The sequence below is a fragment of the Epinephelus moara genome, chromosome 7, assembly GCF_006386435.1.
Source record: "Epinephelus moara isolate mb chromosome 7, YSFRI_EMoa_1.0, whole genome shotgun sequence".
Taxonomy (NCBI): Eukaryota; Metazoa; Chordata; class Actinopteri; order Perciformes; family Serranidae; genus Epinephelus; species Epinephelus moara.
Genome location: NC_065512.1, coordinates 29,608,894 through 29,631,802, shown reverse-complemented (window position 1 = coordinate 29,631,802; position 22,909 = coordinate 29,608,894). Strand labels below are relative to the sequence as shown.

Below are 22,909 nucleotides of genomic sequence, written 5' to 3'. Positions count from 1 at the left end.
GTACAACACCACCTTCAACTTTGACCTCAGTAATAAATAGAGTTTAATGTACATGTTTCCAACAATGTCACCAAAAAGGTAATGATAGAAGTCATGGCAGAGCTGTTGTTTTGAATTATAATAGATTGTACAGGTGTACCTAATAAAGTGGCCACTGGATGTAGGCTCTCTGGTTCATATATTGTTTAAAGCAGGTTCACGTGCAGTAACAGTAGGTGCCACTGTGGCCACAACTGACAACTGAAAGCTAATTCTAATCTAAAATGTAGTGTTAGAAGAGTGCAAGAAGAGAAATGCAATAAAGCTAGCAAGTTGACTGCTGTAGGGCAACGTTGTTGCTGTTTGATAACATTTCTAACGTTATCAAACATTAGCTACTGTAAACTACATGTAATTTTGACAAATTAAATTTTTAATTTGCAAGAGAAAAAGTGACATAGTCTCGCTTTAATGAGACAATAAGTCAAATACTGTGAGACTGTAGGCATTTGACATACTGTAAGCATTTTTATTTATTTATCTAAAGCGTGAGTTTTTTTTAAATCTAATTTTCATTCAACTTTTATCTTTTTTTGACTTTAAGGTAGTCAAAACTTTGATCAAAGCAAACATTTTGAGACTGTGAAAAAGTCAGAATTATAAAACAGCAAGTCAAAATGACTTACCATGAGTACTTTTTGAAATTTTGATCAATACTAACTTTTTATCTTTTTTTTAATTTCACTGCAGATATGAGCTTCCACTGAGATGCTTTGATGTGATCCACAAGTCAAAGTTACAGATGTCAAGTTAGTGCTCAGATTAGATGTCACTGACCTCAAATTATCAACCGACAATTGAGTCAATGTGTCTTAAGCAAATATCAGTAGGATCTATAAGCCCGAATCTGTTTTTAATTTGAACATTACTACTCTCAAAATGTGTCGGGGATGACGACTTTGGGGCCTCATTTTTTTTGCTTGAATGACAAGTGTAGATCCCAGCAGGGAACAGCACTGTTTTTACGCACGGGTTACATATTCATGCTGTGGACTTATTACACATTATTCATAATGAAAAGGATATTGTGCACGCACACACACGCACATGCAGACACATAATACACACAACTTCCACATCTGGACTGGAGTCCTCTGCCAAGGAATTGGTTCTGCCGTCTTACTCTCACCCTGCCTCTTTTTGTGTGTGTTTCTCATTTTTTCTCTCTCTGACACACACATGCACACACACCACACATACACACACCTTTAATTGTTTCCCATTCTTCACCAGAGTGTATGTTCAGTTACTTTCATTAAAAATGATATGGGAAACGTTTCAGTGCTGGTCCCAATTCAACTCGACTCTTGTGTCTAGAGACATAAAGACTTTATTTTTGTCAAATGCTCATGCCAGGATCATTTCATAGTTCCCTATTTTGTGCCTGAACGTTTTTGTTTCAACATGACGTTCCTGTGGCCCTTGAAAACATTTATTATTTTTTATCTTGCGCTGTTCACTCTAACTCTCTCCGCTACATGAAATATGAACCTGCCGAACATTTAATTCAATAATAAAGAAAAACACAGAGTTTTCCCAACAGTGCCGGCCTTTTTGTCGAGTTGCAGTGTCTGGTTCAATTGAAACTTTATTGTCCTGCAGGGAGAGACACGGCCGAGGCTAAGTTTTCACAGTCTGGTGGCGAGTGCCATGTAAACACATTAGGTCATACAGTATTTATGAATATAGTTTCTCGTCTTGTGCAATCAGACTGTTAACTTTTAGTGTGGCCGTATCACGGAACAGCAGTGATTTACTACTGAGATGTAACACGTGGAAATATAAGATTTTATCTTTATGTTTGTGCTATGGCACACAAATCCAGTTGTAAAATTCAAAGCTCATGTTGGGGTTAAGACCTTAATACAGTAAGTGTTGAGACTCGGTTTGTCATGTGGCCTTCTCCTCAGGCTCAGCAGAAAAAGTCTCACATCAAGACAGTGGTTAGCTCCTTTCCAGCGATCTCCTCCTATGATAAATAGTAACTTCTGTGCCAGGCAACTTTTAACCTAAAAAGTTAGATTACATATAAAACAAAGCAAGACACGTCTAGAAAGGGAAACACCCGCCACACTTGTTTTTCTATATTATGAAAAAAGTGACATTTAAAACAGTGATGGCCAAAAATAAATGAACAAATCTTTTTAACGACTCCTTTTAATGTCTGCCATGTACCGGAACAGTCTGTCAAACGTCCAAGTGCTCATAAATCCGTAACATGTCATGACTTAGTGCAGCACTGGCATTTGACTTGAATGGGAACCTCTGCCAGCCAAGGCCAATGGTGCATTTGCATGCTCCTCAAATGGTTGTTTTTCCAACTTCACTGTGTTCATGAGCTTTAAGTTGTAATGTGGAAACCTCATCATCACACAGATGTGTTGTATGTATTTTATTGCACAGAGCATTTAAACAACGTGATGACAATGAAGAGCAAAGGAAACAGTTGAGATGACCCATGAAATATAATCAGGAACTTATTTTTCAGATCATTCTGACACCACATGAATGCAGCACGCAACTGCAGTGGTAACTGGGATGTCTAACTGTCGAACATGCTATAATGGAGTGCATGAAGAAACTGACACCATATTTTCCAAAATAGTATCAAAAGTCAAAAGGTTTGACACATTTTCACGTAACAACTTGAAGGAAGTGAAACTGTGAAAAGAAGCGTTCACCCATCACTAATTCAGATGCTTGATGGAACAAAAGTAAAACAAGTAATCATGGCACTTGACAAAATGATTGTGATTTACATATTAGTTACATATACACTTACTAGTGAACTTGCATAAACATCAAGTAATGATTTTTTTTCTCCAAACACTTAATAGTATATTTGTACTTGCTTACTTACTTGGATACACATTTAGGATTAATATCCACTATATACACAGTCATGCCTACATATTTAATTATTATATCAGCATTGACTTTACAAGTGGGACAGATCAAAGTAGCACAAAAGCAGCAATAGAGTTGAACTTTGTAGATAATAGGAAGAAAACAATCTAACTGCTGTATATAACCGAGTGGCAACCTTCAGGGCTAAAAATGCCACCCAGTCGCCAGAAGATGTTGGCATTGCACAAACCATGAATACGTAAATTTGCGCATTCCATACATATCATATCATGTCTGTGGTTACATGAATGTTGGATGGCATGCAAGGCTGCAGGCTACTGTTTGAGTCCAACAAACAACAAAACCAGTTGTGATTTAGCAAATAATTGTCGCGTTTCCAGCGCCTTTTAGATACCAAACTTGAGTGTTATTTAGCTACCTGTCGCTGTTTATCCAGCAGGTCCTATGCCATAAAAAGCTTTTTGTTTTCTAAGACATCACTGCCTTTCTCGCCAGGACAGTGGCACAAAAAATGGTCTTTTTTTACCTAGACATCGCTGCTTTTCCAGCGGGGATTGTGCCCCCAAAACCAGATATTCTTAGGCAAAACATGCTCTTCGCAATCGTAACCAAGTGATTTTTGCGCCTAAACCTAATCACGCTTTAACCACAGCATTGTTGAAATGTAAAATTTTAATATATCCTCTACATAATAACATGCAAGTGTAACATATCTGTGGTTTGCAGGGTTACACAATTAATTGAAAAAACTATTTTTGGAAGGCAACAGGCAATTGGTTTGGAAAAATGTAGCACAAGTGTCAAAAACTGCAGTTCCTCAAATGGCCACTTGAGGCTGGCTCCAAAAACAGGTTGAAACCCATTGACATCCATGTTAAATGCCAGACTTTACAGCAGATACAAACATGTTTACAGCCTAGTACACAAAACATTTTGGGTCACTATGGCTAATTTTCCCGTTCATAAGAACTGTATGTGGGGTGATTTTTTTTTATCTAACTCACCCATTTAATTTTTTAAGGCTTTCATCAAGAGTGGCATCAATCTTTTCATCTGACTCTTTGCAAGAAAGCGAATAAGCTTCTCAAAATGTTATAAACCTGGATTACAACGTTCAACTGCATTGCTGCTTTTGCACTCGGTTGAAAACCATGGTAACTTTGGTCTGATTACCTCTGTCACACTTGTAAACTCAAAGGTGATACATAAGTGTTGATGTGGTATATTACTGCCCTTTTCCCATTGTGTCTTGACTTTGGTGCATTTTACACAGTACAGCAATGAGCTTTCATTAGTTTGCAGCGTCCCCCCCTTTTCTGCCATGAACTTTTTAAGATTGACTTCATTGTTGCAGAAATAGCAAAGCGGGTGTCATGGTTACTTCCACCATTTAATGCATGCAAAGGACTATCATGAGCCCAAACCACTGTTAACTGTCACCCTTGGATCTCATACATCCCAAATTATGTAGAAGGTAGTTTACTCTGATTAGATTTATGATAGGTCAGGAATAATTACAACATATAGTAATTTAAAGATAGCTTGTGGCTATTTTGCAAAACCCTCATCCTCTCTCTCTGGCTAGTCTTGGCCTTTCTATACCTTTCTTTTTCGCAGCACATGGACCAATAACACTTTGACAGTGCAGTGCGCAGTATATTAACTGACAGAAGTTGTGTTTGTCACACCCTCGCTCTCTGTGTCTCTCTGAGAAGGGAGTTCAAGCGAAGTTCATGTTTCTTGGAGAGTTTTGCACCGAGCTGACGAAAATGAGCAAAGCAGAGGAGAGCGCGGCAGAGCAGAGGTTAGTCAATTACAAGGCTCGACTCTAGTAACAAACTTCTAACAAGCAAATTCTTGGCTCTGCGTGTGTGTGTTTGTGCGAGCGTAGGAGACAGAGAGAGGGAAGAAAAAGAGAGTGGGTGCACGAGGCTGTCAATAAGCACGGGTGTTTGTATGTTTTTGCATGCAGGGGCACATGTTTTGTGATTCTGCGTGAAATGTGGACAGCGGGCAGGGCAGGACAAACAGTGGAAAGGACGGGACAGCTGTGCAATTACACCAGAGGGAACTGAGACAAATGACAGGGCTGCCAGTTCGACAATCAGTATTCCAGATCGATGGCAACTGTGATTGAAGTGTTTGAAGGAGAAAGTTAAAAACAAAAAGTACTCATATGAAAACTTTGTTACTCTCCTTTTCCCCGAACTCTACTTCATTTTTCTTTCTGCGTCTGAGTCCTTTAGCCCAGGACAGTTTGACTGAAGCAGCTTTATCTTACAGCTCAAAAGGGTTATCATTTTCAAATCAGCATACAAATAAGCAGGGCTCTGGATTTCTTTACGGTGATTGACATTTAATATTCTCTCATTTACGGCGTTACACTTCAATCCACAACTTTATTTTACTAATCTACAAACCACACATCCACTCATGCTATGCTTTGCTGTAGATCTAATGTTTATGTACCTTCCAGTGCCAGTAACACATGCATGTTATTAAAGCAGTCACAGAGCGGTTTCTTACTACAATGTATTGTATCTGTGTTGCAATCCCCATGCCGAGACCCCAGTGTGGTTCTAATCAATTAACCCGTCACTGCGGGGAATGAAAATATCCTGGGGTTGTGAGAACCGGCTTTATTTTGGATGATCCTGACGATTCACAGAATGTACAGAGAACACATGCCTGAGGGGAGGTAAAACTTCGCTGAGGATCCTTTAACAAAACAGGCACCAACGTGGGATGCTAAACTTCTGTGACTTTTTTTCCCCTCGCTGAATGGAAAAGAAAATATTTCTGGGGCTGTATTTTTTGGGAAAGGCAGAAAGCGAAAGTGTCATATTTTACATTTTGAGTTCAACCAAAGGTTCTATAGTAGTTGTTCATTTCAAAAACAGCGTGGACTTTTAATGGGGTCACATTGATGCCTTACTTTTTATGCTTACCTCTTGTCATTCAACTTATTTTGTTCCCTCAAACTTTGTTAGGAGTATCATGAAAGATAAAAGAAATAAAAGAGAAAGTTTTATCACAGATTACATTACAAAGAAGACACTGCACTTCTGACGGTGCTATGTACTGTACTTTGTGCATATACCCGCACATTCTGATGTCCCCACTATTTCTGTCCCTGAAAGCAGATAGGGGTTCAGTACCTTATTCAACAACACTTTTATGAGGTTTCCTGATGATCTAAGGCAGTGGTTCCCAACTGGTGAGTCATGGTCCAAAAGTGGGTCGCAGGTCCATTCTGAATGGACCGCAAGTGACTTGTAAATGTGTCAAGTTTGAAAAAGTCTGAAAAGAAAACCCCACTTTAATTTTTAGTACGGTGAATTTTCGGAATAGCACTTTTATTTTGAAGTGCCGTCTCCTGCTAGAGTGAGTAACTTACAGACAGCTACTTGACAGAGACAGCAAACTTGCTTGAGGGCATGGCCAAATGTGAGTATGATGCTGGATGTATTAAACTGTGTGGACCTTGAACTAATGACTAAGATGAAATCTGGACCCTGTGGCTGGACCAGTTGGGAACCACTGATCTAAGGTGTATGTATGACAATGATGTCCTGGATCTGAGCTCAGTCCAGGACCTTCGTAGAACCTTTCTCTGGACCTATTATGCTCTTCCTTATTTCCTGGCATTATGTGTAATAATGTTGAATGTTCAAATTAAACGTGGCTAACGAGGTAAGCATATGTAAAATAAATATCTGTAAGCAAATTCCTCAGGTTTCAGACTGCTGTAAATACTTTTTGTCAATGTTTTGTTTTGTTTTCTGCTTTGGAGACAAGCTGACGTCAGCTTGTGACGGATTTCTTTATATGGTCATCTGCTGCAGGCATGTTACTGCAGGTGTTTACATTACATAGCACAGACTGCTACATGTAGCTACATGCTAATGTCAGAGAAACATGTATTGTTGATTGCAGAAGTTGTTCATTTCTCCCTGAATTTGCATCATATTACTGCTGGAACATGTCCAGTTGTTAAGTAGTTTAGAAGCTTTTATTGGTGAATTTTCACGTCACAAGTGCACTATACTCCGTCAAAGTCATTCCCCAACTGTAAGTGCACTGCTACATGTAGCTACATGCTAACATCAGGGAAACATGTCATCTTGGTTGTATATGTTGTTAAAAGTCTCTCCCAGGTTTCAGATCATATTCCTTATGGCACATGTCTAGTGTCGATTTGAGGCTTTTATTCGTGATTTTTCACAGTAGAAATTGCCACTATACTCAGTAATAGTTAATTCTGCTGGCTGCAATGACGGTGCAAAGATGCTGAGATATGGAAGACCCGGATCCGCTGAACACAGTCAGAGCAGACTGATCTTTTCAAGGATTGGGGCTTGAAAAAAACAGGCACTAAAACAGAGCATCTGAGACTGAATGTGAATACAGGTGTTCCAGCAGAGACAGTATGACGAAAAACAGAGTATTTTGTAAGCATTAGTCATATAAACATGTTCTAGTAGAAACCTAAAATGCAAGTTTGAACCTGAAAATGAGCAGAATAGGTGCCCTTTAATGAAGGCCAAAAAGGACACTTTATACTATATGGTTTAAACCACCAACTTCTGAGGTAAAACAACTAACAAATCTAACACAACTAGCAGAACACCAGACCAATCTGAGAAGGGGAAGAGGCGTTCTCTGTACATGTGCTACAAAGCGGGGGCATGAGATAAGACAGGTGAATTATGCTATTCTGAAAACCTAAGGATTCTTTTCTAAAAGGGAATATATAGGTATGGATTTGCACACACACACACACACACAGTTTTTTCTGTTAAGCGGAATCAAACTGCTTGCTTTCCTTCCCGCCTCACTTACCTCTGGGTATCTCTAATTGGGGATGATTACAACATGTTTGCATGCCATTGTTGTCTGTAAACGTTGTTGTTTGTGCGTGTGTGTGTGTGTGTGTGTGTGTGTGTGTGTATGTAAGAGAGTGTATCTACATGCTTCTGGATTTAGAGTGTGCATGTGTGTGTAATTCAACTAGGGAGGTATGCAAGGTAGCAGGCACAGTCGATCCAAGACTGTGTTTACAAACCCTTATCGTTGCTTCAGAGCAAGATTGCCATATAAAGAACACTTGGATAATTATATGGGTTACTAAGCTAAAAATGTCAATAAAAATCTCTCTCTTTCCTTCTGGCACACATAAAAACTAATGCTCACGTACAAGCACATACACACACACACACACACACAAACACAAACACACATAATGGTTACATAGGCTTAAAAGCTGAGTTGATTGAAACCAAGCCACATGAAGGAGAGCTGTGTTGACAATGCTCTGCAAGTACAATCAATTATGGTAGATTTGTTTTACATTTCCTTTTGTCATTATTTCATTACAGCTTATTTCACTTAATTTTGATTTCCTTTTTTGATATTCTTTTTTGATTATCATTACCATCAGTCCTCTCAGTGCACTCAGTCACCCCCAGTAGGATAGAGGTGTAGCACTGGAGTAAATCAACTTTCTTCTGCAAGGACGCCATCTTGTGTTCAAAAAGCCAAAATGACAAGAGCATTCACTATATGTGGGAAATTATCCTGCTAAACAGAGGAGGTAACCGGGTTCTATAATAGTTGCTTAGCCCTGTGTTATTGAATTTGTGCAATAATCTACCCAAGAGGGATACAGTATGTTACAGTAATGGGGCTCTTCACACTGCAGCAGCCCACATATTGCTGAGGTCAAAGGTCTTTTCTAAGGAAGCCTCCACGTCAATGTGTGTGTTGTGCAGTGAAATTATTTCTTACCCACTTTCCCCAAACGGAACAGATGCTTTGCACGCTGATCGCATGTTGCCCATGCACATGTGCACACACTTTAGCGAGCTGGTTGTCTGCTTCCCATCAAGGCATTCCACGACTGTTGTTGCACAAACAACCATGTTTATTGTCTCTGTCCTAAAGAGAACGAGACCTGCCCTGTCTTCACACAAGAACAGACACTGAGCCAAAGCAGCCACAATAGACAGCAGGCCCCCCCCTCTGTCTCCCACCAACCTGTGGCGGCCATGTTTTCACAACCCAAGATAACAGAGGGAAGGGGAGGAGACAGTTACGGGGTTTGATAAATGACACAGTCATGAGGAAGACATGACGAAGAGCAAGAGAGGGAGATGTGGGACAGATGCGGGGAGATTTTAGGGGGGCGGGGGTGAAAGAGATGAGTCAAAGATACATTGCAAGGTCATTTCAATGTTTATCCACCCACGACAATGATGCGGGTCAAAGGGTGTTTCTCAAGGCAGCGAGCTGTTGTTTCAGGATGTTGCAATGATGACAGGTTCCTCGAGGAAAGCACTCATATTTTTTCATAGCTGCAGTATATTTCTCAAGGACGAGGAGGATTTTGCCAAAATACATTTTTAAACAAAACTACTCTCGCTGAGCTTTATCTGCACAGCAATTTATCTGGCTTGGCTCACCTCATGTTCAGGGAACAACCCTGTACAGGATAAGTCATACTCCTGATGTGTTTTGCTGTACAGTACATGTCGTTCAAGGGTCCTGAGAAGGCGGAGATGCAATGTCATGCACAAAATGAACTATTAAATCTCTTAGCACTAGCAGCCTAGTTGGGTGGCCTGTGGAACTTAGGCAGCAGCTGAGCCATCACCTCCAGGGCCTGCATTAACTCATAAAGATCACTGTCTCTTCCAAACACACTGAGCCAAAGTGGAGGTCATGCGTGTGTGTGTGTGTGTGTGTGTGTTGATGCGGATGTGTGCAAATGTGAGAATGTGCGTGTCTCTATCTTGAAAGCATGATAAATTATACTTTTAGTGCATATTTCATCTGTAAAAGAAGCGAGATTGCTTCATTTCACAGTCTGTGTTAAACGCGTGTGTCTGTCTCTCCCACTCCTATAATTACAGTCAGTGGTATCAGATGAAACCCCACACAGAGTTGATCTCGAGATGTGCCCTAAGTGTAAGCAACATCTCACTGCTAGATTGATGGAGAATTGGAGGAGTTCACACAAATGGAGGAGCATTATAGTGTCGGGTTACCTCTAAGTTCTCTTTCTGTGTGTCTTTCTCTCTCGTTATCTTCCTCTCTGTCTTTCCCTCCTTTCCCTTTTCCCCTTTTCATTAATAATTTTCCCTCCCTTGTCGCTCATTTCCTTATACTGGCCCACTCATTTCTCAGTTTAAATAATATCATCCCTCCTCTCCATGTTTTAGCTTTCTGCTTGTTTTGTGCAAGCAAACACACACACACACACACACACACACACACACACACACATACATACAGGAAATGCATGGTAAATAAAAGCAGGAGACCACCTAGACTTCACTGTAGGAGATAAGACACAGGAGGACTCTATTTATCTGTCTGATCTACGGAAATGACTGTCTGCAGCGTAACACTATAGATCCATTTATAGTGGCAACCCTTCATTAATGCTTTGGGTGAGGCTGTGTGTGTGTGTTTGCACTTAGCAGTCACTGTAGGAGGAGACAAAACTCATCTCTAATAGGGCCGATGTTGCGTTCCGCAGGCACTATTTCTTTCTCAGAGGCACACATGGAAAAATACACCCATTCTAACCTGGCCACGCACTCCCACGGACACACACATATGGATGAACGCACGCGCACACACACACACACACACACACACACACACACACACACACACTGACTGACAAAGACAGACACATGCAGCCACATGCACACAGATGTCGACAGACTACCATATTTATACCAATGCTCCAATAAATCTATCTGCTCACTTGTCTATTTTCTCTGGCTTTGCCCATGCAGCACTAAATGCCTGCACAGCTTAAAAACAGAGGGAGTAGGAGAGGAGAGGAGAGGAGAGGAGAGGAGAGGAGAGGAGAGGAGAGGAGAGGAGAGGGCAAAGGAGCTACACTAGGGGAGACAGGACAAGACGAGTGCCCCATGGCACTTTCCTCCTCTTTGGCCTACATCTCCATGTCTTAAACACAACTGCTGGCCCGACTCTACACACCACCGTGCAACAAATTCCTGGAAAATATGAACTTGTGTCAACTTGTACAGCTCAAACTAATACAGGCCCATGCACTTTTCCTTTTTTTCCCTCTTTGTCTTTTCATTTCTGCAGCATAAATACCTCAAAACAACACCTCTTTTTGCTGAGTGGCAAAAAGAATGGGTCTAGTTTGGTGAAAATCATCTTTTAAGTAAAAGGCTAACTCGACCCTGTGCCTGTATAAAGTATAAAGTTCAAACTGACAATTATACATACACAAAAAAGAGATGAGATAAAATATGCTATATGAGAAATTTATTTGTCCTGTCTTTCTTGCATGAGGATCTTGATTCGTACAACCAGTTAATTTTATGTGCACCTGCATATGTCAACATGGTTTAAACAATAAATTAGTCCAAATACACTGTGAAATTCATTATTATTACATTATCAATAGGACCGTCTCATCAGCTATTGTTATGTAAATCTGAGCCGACACATGGAAAGAATGAGATTAAATAAAAATATTAATGTTTTACTTTTTTATTTGAATAGTGTTTCGAATGTGAGTCACACACGGTAGTTTTATGCTAAATGAAAATTCAACATAGCCAGATATGAAATGACTTCTGAAGGATACAAAAATGCAGAGCATAATGAAAGGTGAAGCAAACATGACAGAATATCTTTAAATAGATGACAAATCAGTGGTAAGTTTGACACAAACAGAACCTTGTTGGCCAAAGATGATTTGCATAGCTGTAACTATTTCCATTCTGGTAAAACGTGTATATATGTGTAGTCCTCCCTGCTGCTCTTTTACTGCTACATTCTGTTGTTTTCCACCAAACCTGATTAAGATGTTGTCCAAAATTATTTGGAATGTGCTTAATGTAACATGATGCAGATATTGAAATGGTCACTCCACAGGTCAGATAAAAACATACGCAAAAGCAGACAGCATTGTGACTTTGGCGAGTCACTCACATATTCCCATTAAAGGTCTAGTGTGTAGGATTTAGTGCCATCTAGTGGTGAGGTTGCATATTATAATCAACTGAACTGAGGAGAACTATAGTGGCCATAGAGAAAACGAGAATGGCATTATCTACAGCCAGTGTTTGGTTTGCCTGTTTTGGTCTAGTGTAGAAGAGGACCCGCTCTGTATGTAGATATAAACAGCTCATTCTAAGGTAACAAAAAGACAGCTTTGGGTGATTATAAACTAATTAAAAAATAGTTATAAATACTACATTCAATTTCTGCTTCTCCTAAACACTACACACTGGACCTTTAATGGAGAATTACCGAAGTTATAGCTATAAATTGTAACATCAGCCCAAAACATCATACAAACATCATAATATGCGACTACTGTAGTTCTATTATTTGTGATAATTACCACCATCGTGATGCCTTATATTAACACAATCAAAGTTACGGCAATAATAACTAAGTGAAAAGCATCATGATTACCATGTACATATATTTACTGTTGTGCCAGATAAGATATGTTCCTTTCATAATCAGTGTGTGTGTGAGGTTTTGTTGTTGTTATTTATGTCATTCTACTATTAAATACATGAAATAATCTCAGTTGTTTGATTGCTGTATACTGGGTCATACAAATGGATTTAGGCTTAAAATGGGTGAGTGATTTCTTTCTAAAATGCTTTTAATGAATATTAAAAAACAATCTGACTAAAGTCTACTAAATATATATATATATATGCATACCAGTGTTCTTTGAATGGCGGATATTTCACTTTGGAATTAAAATCATACCGGTCTAGATGAAATGTTACCAAATAAAGTTGCACACACAGTGATTATATAAAGGGCTTGGGAGAAATTGCCCACAACATAGCCATCCTATAACTTGTCATTAATCAAGGTGGTCATTGGATTTGGGCCCTGCAAAAAAATGCTGCCATAAAGCAGGTATTGTATGTAACAGCCAGATCTGAATCATGATAGCTTCCTGAAACACAAACATCACCAACAGTGAGATCAAAACAAGACGATACTGAATCCTTAAGGGTAGGATAAGATCCTACACTCAGAGACAAACAGCCTAACAGAACAAGTGGAGGCAATGTATTATTATAGTTCAGTATACTTACTGTACATTGTCTGGTAATAAAACGTAAGTGTAAATGAGATGACATGACAGGTTTATGGGAAAAATACTTCCTCTGGAAACGAAACAAATGAAAGATCTTGTCTGCCTCACACAGAGACAGAGAGTCAAAGAGCAGTGTGCTTTTAATAACCAACATGATGCAGTTTAGCGTCAGACAGCAACCAGAGATATATAGAGGGTACTGTCAACTGAAGGATACGGTGATAACTGGCCAACCTGCACAAACACATACTCAACACTTTCACACACACTCACACACACACACGCGCACACACACACACACACACACACACACACATATGCAAATACAGTATCAAACTAAAGCTAACATCCAAAGTGCATTATTACATTAGCCCTGTATATCATAACAGATAAACAAAATACATTATATACATTTTCTCGATACCAAACAACGTCATGTTTAAAAAGGTTTCTCCTTTGGTTTAATAGAAACAGACAACCGCAAAAGTGTTCTCTTGCCAAGCTATTGAGGAAGCCAACGGCAGCCATCGTATCCAAAGTGCTTCTGAGAGAGATGGAAGTGAGTAGTCTTGTCATCATATCTTTATATAAATAACAGTCTTTGCTGGCAGGCCAAGTCCACACCTGCAAAACATGGTGTTGACAGCATTCTTCAAATCTGATAATGTGATATCATTTCCCTTTTATGTATATTTTTGACACAAGAGCAGAAAGAAAAGTCAAGACCAGCATCTTTTTTGTAACTGACGTGTGATATTCACTTACAGAGTAGGCTAAAGTAACTGTAACTGAGAGACAGATTGATTTTGACACTTTTAAAGATTATGGGTGGTAAAATGTAAAGATGCACTGATTATTACTAATGTCTCATGAAGAATATTGGGCCATAGTGAGATCCCTAATCTTTCTTTGATCCTATAGCATATCGTAGATTGAGAGAAATGTCTCCGAAGGTCTTAAAGGAATACTTCAACCCCTAAATGATCATTTGTGTATCATTTACTCAACTCATGGTACATTGTTTTTCCTCACTGAATTTGTAAATAAAACTCTCTCGCATGGCACCAGTGAGCAAAGATTTGAAAAACAGTGAAAGTTCTTGATGAGTTAAGGTCAGCGGGGTCCACATTTAGCAACAGCAGAACTATATCGATACATTTGTTTACGAACTCTCACGCATCTCGTGCAGTGTAATCCAAGTCTCATTTGTCCGGCCGTATGCTCAGTACTTCCGAAAGTGATGGCCCTTTTCAACAGAGAACTGAACAAAAAGTAAAAACATATTTATATTCTCTTCAAAACCAGACTCCACTGACAAAAACATTAAATTTACCTCACTGAAAACAGAAGCTATAGCTAGTCTACCACTTCCTCGACTGGTAGCTGGTTTGTGTTATTTTTTGACTTTGGTGAATCTGAAATAACCCTTTAAAGCATCAAAGTCACACAATAACACAAACAAACTAAATGATCAAGGCAGCAGTAGACCAGTGGTTCCAGTATTCAGTGAGATAAAATAAATGTTTTTGTCAGTGGAGCCTGGCTTTGAGGAGAGCGCAGATACATTTCACTTCCTGTTCCGAAAGGGCTGTCTGTTTGGGAAGTACTTAGCATACAACTGGATAAAAGAGAGTTGGATTAGATACTGCACGCACTTTCTCCGAGTTTTTAAATGGATGTTTTGATGTAGTTTTGCTGTTGTTTAATGTGGACCCCAATGACTTTGATTCACCAAGAACTTCCTCAGTTTTTGGATTCTTTGTTTACCAGAGGCATGCGAGAAAAACAAAGTTTACTTAATGAATTCAATGTTACACTGGGCGAGCAGTTGATATACAATTTGGGGGGTGTAGTCCTTTAAAATAACAAATAAAACAGTAATTAATCTTTGGAGGCTAAAAGGGTTTCACAATGGCAAGGTTGTGCAGAATGCACAAAGATTTGCTGAATTTGCGTATACTGTTACAATTGCAACATCCTGGAGGCACTGATTTATTTAGCTGTTGCATTTTAAAATAAGTCAGTCTGAGACTGAACTTTCAGCCAGCTCATTAGCTTCTTCTCTTTCATTGAGATGGACAATAACATTTTTAACATTCTTTGGTCCTTTTTCATGTACAAGAAAAAGAAAAACAGCTAGTTCAGAAAAACACATTTTTCTATTTTGCTTCTTTTAGTCCCCCTGCCATGTGGATGCATTTACTTTTGGTATCTTCTGAATCTTTGGCTAGCACCTCTTACATCTGTCAAAACTCCTGGGAACCAAACAGCAGAATACGGGATCAAATATTATTTGAAATGAACATCTTTGAGGCGTTATCTGAATGTGACTGGTGAAAAGACAGAAACAAAAGGATCACCATGGAAATCCGAACCCTGTCCTTCTTTCACACTAGCCAAACTAAAGCAAAAAAAAATTATATATTTTATTAGCCAAGTCATATTGACCGCTGTCAACCTCAGTTCATCAGTGACAGAGACTAAGCTCTTTTCGGACCAAGCACTTCTTGCACTGGACCACGCAACACCAGTGGAAACGACACAGACAGTTCTCCTCTAACACCACTGTTTCCTCCCGGTAGCCGCGCTCACAGCACAGCAGGTCGCAGCCGCTGATGTCCATGGCCGTGCTGTTGCACATGCGCCCCCGTGTCCCCAGTGAACCAGTTTTCCGATTTGCAAGGCAAAAATCGGGCGACTCGTCAGAGTAGATGAGGTCCTGTTTATCTGGTGGCTTTATATTTTGGCCAACTGGGATCAGGGTCTTGCCGTCGTTGCCGCCCATCACCTTGGAAGCACCGTTGAAGCGCTCCAGCAGGCGGTCGCCTACCTCACGGAAATGAGGCATCTTTTTCCAGCAAGTGCGCAAGGTGCATGAGCCCGACAGTCCGTGGCACTTGCACTCTGTCCGCATGTAGAGCTTCACCGCCTGGGAAGGGAAGAAGTGGAGAGGTGAGTGAGTTTAGGGTTTGGGGAGGCAGGGGAAAGCAGAGAGGTGAAGGAGGGCAAATGGTTGATAAATAAGGAGAAAGAGAGAAGGTTGATGTGACAGAAAAAAGGGGACAAAGGACATTTTAAAATGTGTACCCTGAAGTGAAGCAGGATTGCATTTGACAAATGGCAGGTTCTCTAAAGAGGTAATTTATTATTGTGTTTCCATGACATATCGCAGACAAAGCCACTGGATCTCTCTCTTTCTCTTTCTCTCTTACACACACACACACACACACACACTGATAGATAGGTAAGATAAAAGCAGACGCTATTCAGAAGGAATTTAACTCCCCAACCCCCCTCTCCCTCCATATTGCCTCTGGCCTTCCTACATCTAACAAGCCTTGACAACAGATCATTCACTTATACTGCACATAATTAACCCATCACACACACACACACACACACACACCTGCCCGCTCAGAAACACACACACACACACCCACACACACACACACACATACACACACACAGACTTGCAAGCATGCATACAAGTACACACACATACATGCACATTAAGAGACATTTGCACGCATCACAGCACCTTTATTTCTCAACCTCTGGGCATTTGTGTTTCTCCTTTTGTTCAAATGGTTTGTTCACTAATGCTACAATTGGACTACATCCCAAAAACCTCCCCTCTCCTCTCCACCTGCGTTTGACCCCAACTAAAGTGAACTTTGTAACTCTGTGTTTTGCTTGTGCATGTGTCAACAATTCTGCAAGTGGGTGTAACAAACGGAGACGAATCCCTGACAGCTGAAAGCAAATGTGATCTGGAAGATTTACCGAGCTATATTTCTAATGATCGTAATTAACTGCTCTCAAAAGTCGCTACTTTATCTCCTCTCTTTCGGTAGCAGGTTGACTTGTTGAGGCCATACTTCACTCTGCGTTCATACAGGCAACAAAGAGGAACTTTAAACTTCTACAAGGGCTGTGGAAATGTTAGAAGCTACCTGCCTCGGAGGCTTGAAAACAAAATGTGTGGCACGCTCTTGTTTTTGTGTTTCAGAAACCTGATTCTTGTTAGAATATCAGCTTACGCTGCAACACAAATATGGCTGGGGGCGATGTCTTTCTCTTTTGCATGTTCGTGGAATGATGGAACATTCCACAGGACAAGCAACACCTTCGTTGCTAAAATCTTTGAGAGTGTAGTGAAATATCAGACCTGGGTTTGGTGTAGCACAGTAGCAGTTATTTTTTGTCACACATTACAGTTGTGTTCAATGTATTTCTAACTACTAATTCAAGATGTAAAAAGAAAAAAGAAACTGCACAGACATACTGAATTCTTAAACTATTTCTTACCAGCCGCCCAGCCTCATTATTGTGCAGGTCAATGAGTGTCCTGATGTCGCTCTTGCCTCTTCTCCTCTTGGCGTCCATAAACTGTTTCGACTTTTCATAACCAAACTCTACATCATCTCCGCAGCCCCCCCACTCCCACTTGACTCCATCTCCAGATTGGGAGGATGAGGCCGGCCTTGGAGGTGCTCTGTTCCTGGTCGCCTCGCAGCCACACTGCAGGAGGTCTCCCATACTGCAGGCTTGGGTCACAGCGTGGGTCACACCAGCCGCCGTGATGGCATAAACAAACGCTGTCTCCCTGATATCTGTGGTACAAAGGACAAGCAAAAGAGGGGTTTGGTTTAGGGATTGGTCCCCAAGTTTGGTTTACACACGTCACCAAAATGATTTCACCATAGTTGTCAAGGAATAATTCCTAATCCAAATGTATCAAGGCACACAATTAAAACTCAAAACAGAGGACTGAAACTTGCTTTCTCTCCCATACTAAGGTAACGATTATCAACAGCTTCACATTTTGGGAAATAGGCTTATTTGCTTTTCTGTCTAGAATTAGATGAGTATACCTGTTTTTATGTCTGTAAGCTAAATATCAAGCTACATTCAGTGGCCAGTTATCTTAGCTTAGCATAAATATGAAAACAGATCTGCCCACCACCTCCTCTCAAGGTGGACAGAGCCAAGCTAGCAGAAAAACCTAAACAGGTAGTTGTCAACATACGTTGCATTCATTTTGAAGGATATGTGTTGGAAAGTAGAATGAGCAGGCTTTCTCGTTTTTCATTTCAATACATTACAATTTTACTGACACAGTGACATATGTACATGATAAATACCAATGACTGTTTGTAAAAATTGGCGACATGACAGCTCCCCAAAAGTGAAGCCAAAACAACTTGATTGCCCCCTGGTGGCTGGCTGCAGCATAGGTCATAAACCCTGCCCCTTCCATGTACCAAAAACCCAAGTACTCAAAGTACATGTACATGTCAAAATGTTTTCTGTCATTTTAGGTAGTTCTTATCACTGCTGTATGTTCAAGTGCTCATTTTCTGATAAGTTTGGTTGTAATTAGATATTTGATGCTATAAAAAGGGGGTGTAATATTATGACTGACAGCTGTGTATGTCAGTGGAAGTACTTGCGATTAATGACACTTCTTGAGATTGGGTTATACAGGCGTATGGGCGATTGATACTGCAGTTCTGCTTCCTGATCATTACTGTGCAGACTCTGGCTCCAAATTTGACAGCAGCCATATCTGACATATTTTTGCTTAATTTTTGGAGGTGGAGATGCGTTGTCCATCTTTAAAAACAGTCTGTGATGAATACCAACACATTACACCACACAACAGTCAGATGTCTGTTAATCATTGTTATACTCAATCAGTCACAGGACAACAACTGGGAAGAAGAGAGAACACCGCAAGTGAAAGAAGCTAGTTTCCATCCATCAGTCCACTCATCCAGGCTTCTGTCTCTGCATCCAGTCCGTCGATATCGCGGCTACATGGAACAGGATAAAAGCACCTTTCTCTCAATCCTGGTCCATTACTACAATCTCAAGCGTCATTGGATTTGTGGTGCTGAGAGGATGGCTATTTCTCCCTCTCTCATGCACACTCATACACACCACAGCTGCTGGTTTATTTCGGGTGCAGAGCTTAACACTCCTGACTGAAGGCATGTCCAACCACAACTGCAAATTGATCGTCTGTCCTCGCCGGTGGCTTCGGCATCGTACTCACCCTCGGCTCAACACGTCTTTATCCATAGTTATTGCAGCTATGAAAGAATCTCACAGACCTACTGGGTTGAAATAAGAGAATGCTTCATTGTAAGTATCTTATGAATTCTTTGTCCTCTTTTTCCAGCGTCATTTTTGCTGTTACCACTGTTAAAAACCTGACCATAATCTTTCCTTGATGGGAGATCTTTATTACGGTCGATCGATGGCATGGTGTGACTTTTTCATCAGGTGGGGCTCTGTGTAATTTAGCCGTTTTTGTAATCTTCTTTTGCAGCGTGTACAGATGCTTTTCAGACCATTGAATTATTGAATAACAAATCAAGCCAACATTTTGTCAACCCACCCAAGCTTATTTTTACTGACATAATCCATTCAAAAGTTGCCGAATTGGGGGGAATATCACAGAATCTGCCAACATTTCTTATGTTTATTTTTTTTGCCCCAGATCTAGTTATATTTGGCATATTGTGGCAACCGATCAAGGGCCACCAGGAAAATATGAACACGTTACACACATACTGATGTCAGGCAGAGAAAAGTAGGGCCTGTAGGCAGCAAGTTTTCATTGGCCATCAAATGTTTCTGTAGTATGTCAGAATAACAACTTACATTAATGCACATACACATACCATAACAATAATAAAAATGACTTTTCATTAAAATATGTATTCAACAATTGAAATTCCAAAGGCTGGGGTGAAGCCCCAGCACCCTTAATGGACCACATGCCACTGCAGAGGAATCTAAACCTTCTGGACCTTTCAAATCTTTTTAAATATTTATGTTTAGGTACTGACATTAAATTAAATATTGCTTATGAACAAAATAGTAAAAAAGGATGAAACTGACAATATTTTTTAGCTGTAGTAAGCAAATCCCGTGAAAAAAAAAACAAAACCAACAATGCGACTCACATGTAGCCTGATATATGTTATTGCTGTGCACTATGGAGCTCAGTTTTTGTCCAAAAACAATCAAAAACACATAGATGCACCACTCCATTGCAGTGGGTGATATGTTCCCTCATTACAATGAATATGGGCACTGTATTTATTTTAAGTCTATCTGTATACACTTTCTTGCAGCTATAAATATTCACCAGAGGACTGTGTATTCATCCACTGCTAAAAATAATCCCTGACAAATGCTGTTTTTACTCCAGTTTGAGTAACGTTTGCTTAAAACTACAGTGCCCATCTGTTATAGGATATGACAGAACCTTTTTAAAAATGGAGATATATATTTAACACCTGTAAAAGATGTACTGTATGTCTCGAGTGGGACCAAATGGGTTTGGGGCTAAGTGCCATAGTGCTGAAAGACAGACTAATGTTTTGCTAAATGTTGGTCTCTTATAAGGATTTGTTGACAATAAGAGTGTGTAAATTCTGTCCAGAAACAAGCAAGCAGTGGGAAATGACAGTGATGATTCCAATGGCAGAACACTGAAAGATCAGGGGGAGAAAAAGAATAGCCACTTAGCGAGCCATTGTATGTGTGTGCGGAGACTAAGCGAAGGACTTTTATTTCTAAGAGCTGGAAGGCAGTGAGCGTGCAGTCACCACCGTCAACACTGCCAACTCCATATCGCATGATTCAGTGAATGGGATTCATTAGGAATGGTAACACACATACACACACAATGGGTGGCGTGCGACGAAACCTGCACACCCCAGCACGCCGTGATATCAATACCAGCTGTACACTCCAACACCCAAAGATGTCTCCAATCCAGGCAAATTTGTGTTTGCATGCCTGTGTTTCAATGTGTATGTGTGGGAAAAGTATGTATGTAGATTTAAAGCATTTATGGCATTTGACAAATAGTCACTTAATTTTATTAATATGTTACTTAACATGGGCATGGTGGCGCACTTCTGCAACTGTGCATGTGTGCTGTTGTTGTGTAGAATCCTCGCAGCTCAGTTGAGACCACACCTCGGTGTTCCTGCTGCTCAGCAGAATATGGCTGAGATTTTCAGGAGCAGCAACATACTCAAATCAAGATGTGTCGTTTCCAAAACCTCCCTGAATCTATTTCGAGACACGTGTGTGAAACATCAGCACACAACTCAATATTAATACAATATGGTGATATCAGCACAAGCTGTGTCCAAACAAGCAGGGAGCCTGTCCAGATGTCCTCAGATGCACTGGTGAAACACTGCATTTAGTAGAAGAAAACTGCATAAGAAACATGTCATGATGACATCTAATTTAAGCAAAAATGTACTTGACCTTATTATCATACTGAACTTGTTATTGTGGTTTATTATTAAAAGTATGAGTAACCTGGAGCAAAATATTAAGCAACTAAAAGCAGACAAACTGAAAGAGACAGAACGCAAAACAACAGAGAGTACAAGAAAATTCAAAAAGCGAGAGCAGGGGGTTAAAAGAGAGATAAAATAGAGAGGATTATTGTTGTGTGTAAAAGAGGCTATCAAAAATCTAATGATTTGAGGCACCCTGTTTCATATTTTCCTCGGAGACATGAATTCCAAACAAATTCTCTGCCACGGCGGATGTCTGGGCCTGTCTACGTCTGCTTCTAATTCCAGAAGGCCCTTCTGCAGGAATTAGAACATATTATTAATACTTTGACTTTTAGGTAATGGGATGTGAGAGCTAGTTAAAAATCCCCTGAAAGTCCAGATAAGCATAGTTAAATAAAAATACATTTGTTTTCTCAAAGGGAAAGGTGTTAATTCTGAGGATCATCTGTGTAAGTAGATCTGGTGACACCTTCGGCGACTGGTGGTCAAATCAGGGGCTCTTTCCAAATGCACAAAGATTGGAGCATGCAGTGAGGACGGTAGGAGACTGGGATGCATCCTGCAGCATCTAGTCTGCCAGAAAGTCTCTGGGAGCCGACATCTGTTGTGGCTGAGGATAACTGCAACACTATCAGATTAGATATGCTGTGATATTAGGTCATTGCCAATCTGAAAATGTGAAGAAACTATGAGCTAAATAAACAGAAAAGTACAACAAGTAACAGTTGTCTAACCATACCAATGAAATTCTAATGACAGCAGACCTCAAATTGGTGGGAACCTGCTGACATAACATGGACACAGCTGTTATCCGAACACCTAAAGACTGCAATATCTGGAGTGATTCTTAACAGGTAGAGATGTTCCATCAGTTCATGCATTTTCAGACTGGCTTCCCAAGAAAAACACCATCTGTCTTTTAAGCAAGTGCCCCAACACAACATCTTTTACACTGAAGTGACAAAGCCCTCTAGCAGCCAACGAAATTACCATGGGCGCAAAGGAGAAAGTCAAGTGACGTCATCATAGAGTGACAAAGTCCATGTAGAGAGAAGGTCAGGGTGGATGGAATCATCAACATAACGTCGGACTTCAGCGTGGAAGGTCGCTCTAACCCTTGTCTGTCGGTTGGGAGCAATCATTTGGACAATATGTTGGGAAGAATGTTTTTTAAAGCATTATGACGCTTGTTCCGTAACCACAACCACATGTTTGTTATTGTAACCATGACAACAAATGTCCCCTAATGTTAACAAAGTAGTCATTTAAGCCCAAACCACTATGTCTACCTAATCTTAATATAGTACTTATTTTAATCCAAACCATGATCTTTCCCTTAAGCTAACCATGTGCCTTAACCTAACCAAACCTAAACCATAGTGTTCTCACATCTTAAAACTGATTTCATTTTCAACTGTGATTTCTAGCAGTTTTGGAAGGCACAGCCAAATTATTTCATCCTGCCGATAGGGGCGTCAGACCAAAAAATGTGTGTTGTTCTAGAGGAGATGGATAAAATTTTAAACCTCTGTAAACCTCTACTTCT

General features: G+C 40.2%; 1 protein-coding gene across 1 annotated transcript in view; it reads right to left on the bottom strand.

Annotated features, from left to right (window-relative positions):
• Positions 1–11,440: 11,440 nt before the first annotated feature.
• Positions 11,441–22,909, bottom strand: part of wnt6b (wingless-type MMTV integration site family, member 6b) — a 32,885-nt gene continuing 21,416 nt past the window's right edge. The window contains exons 3-4 of the mRNA XM_050048995.1: positions 17,336–17,640; positions 11,441–15,956 (exon numbers count right to left, since the gene is read on the bottom strand). Of these exons, the coding sequence (XP_049904952.1) occupies positions 15,495–15,956; positions 17,336–17,640 (767 nt within the window). The 3' untranslated portion in view covers positions 11,441–15,494. The remainder of the gene's footprint in view (positions 15,957–17,335; positions 17,641–22,909) is intronic.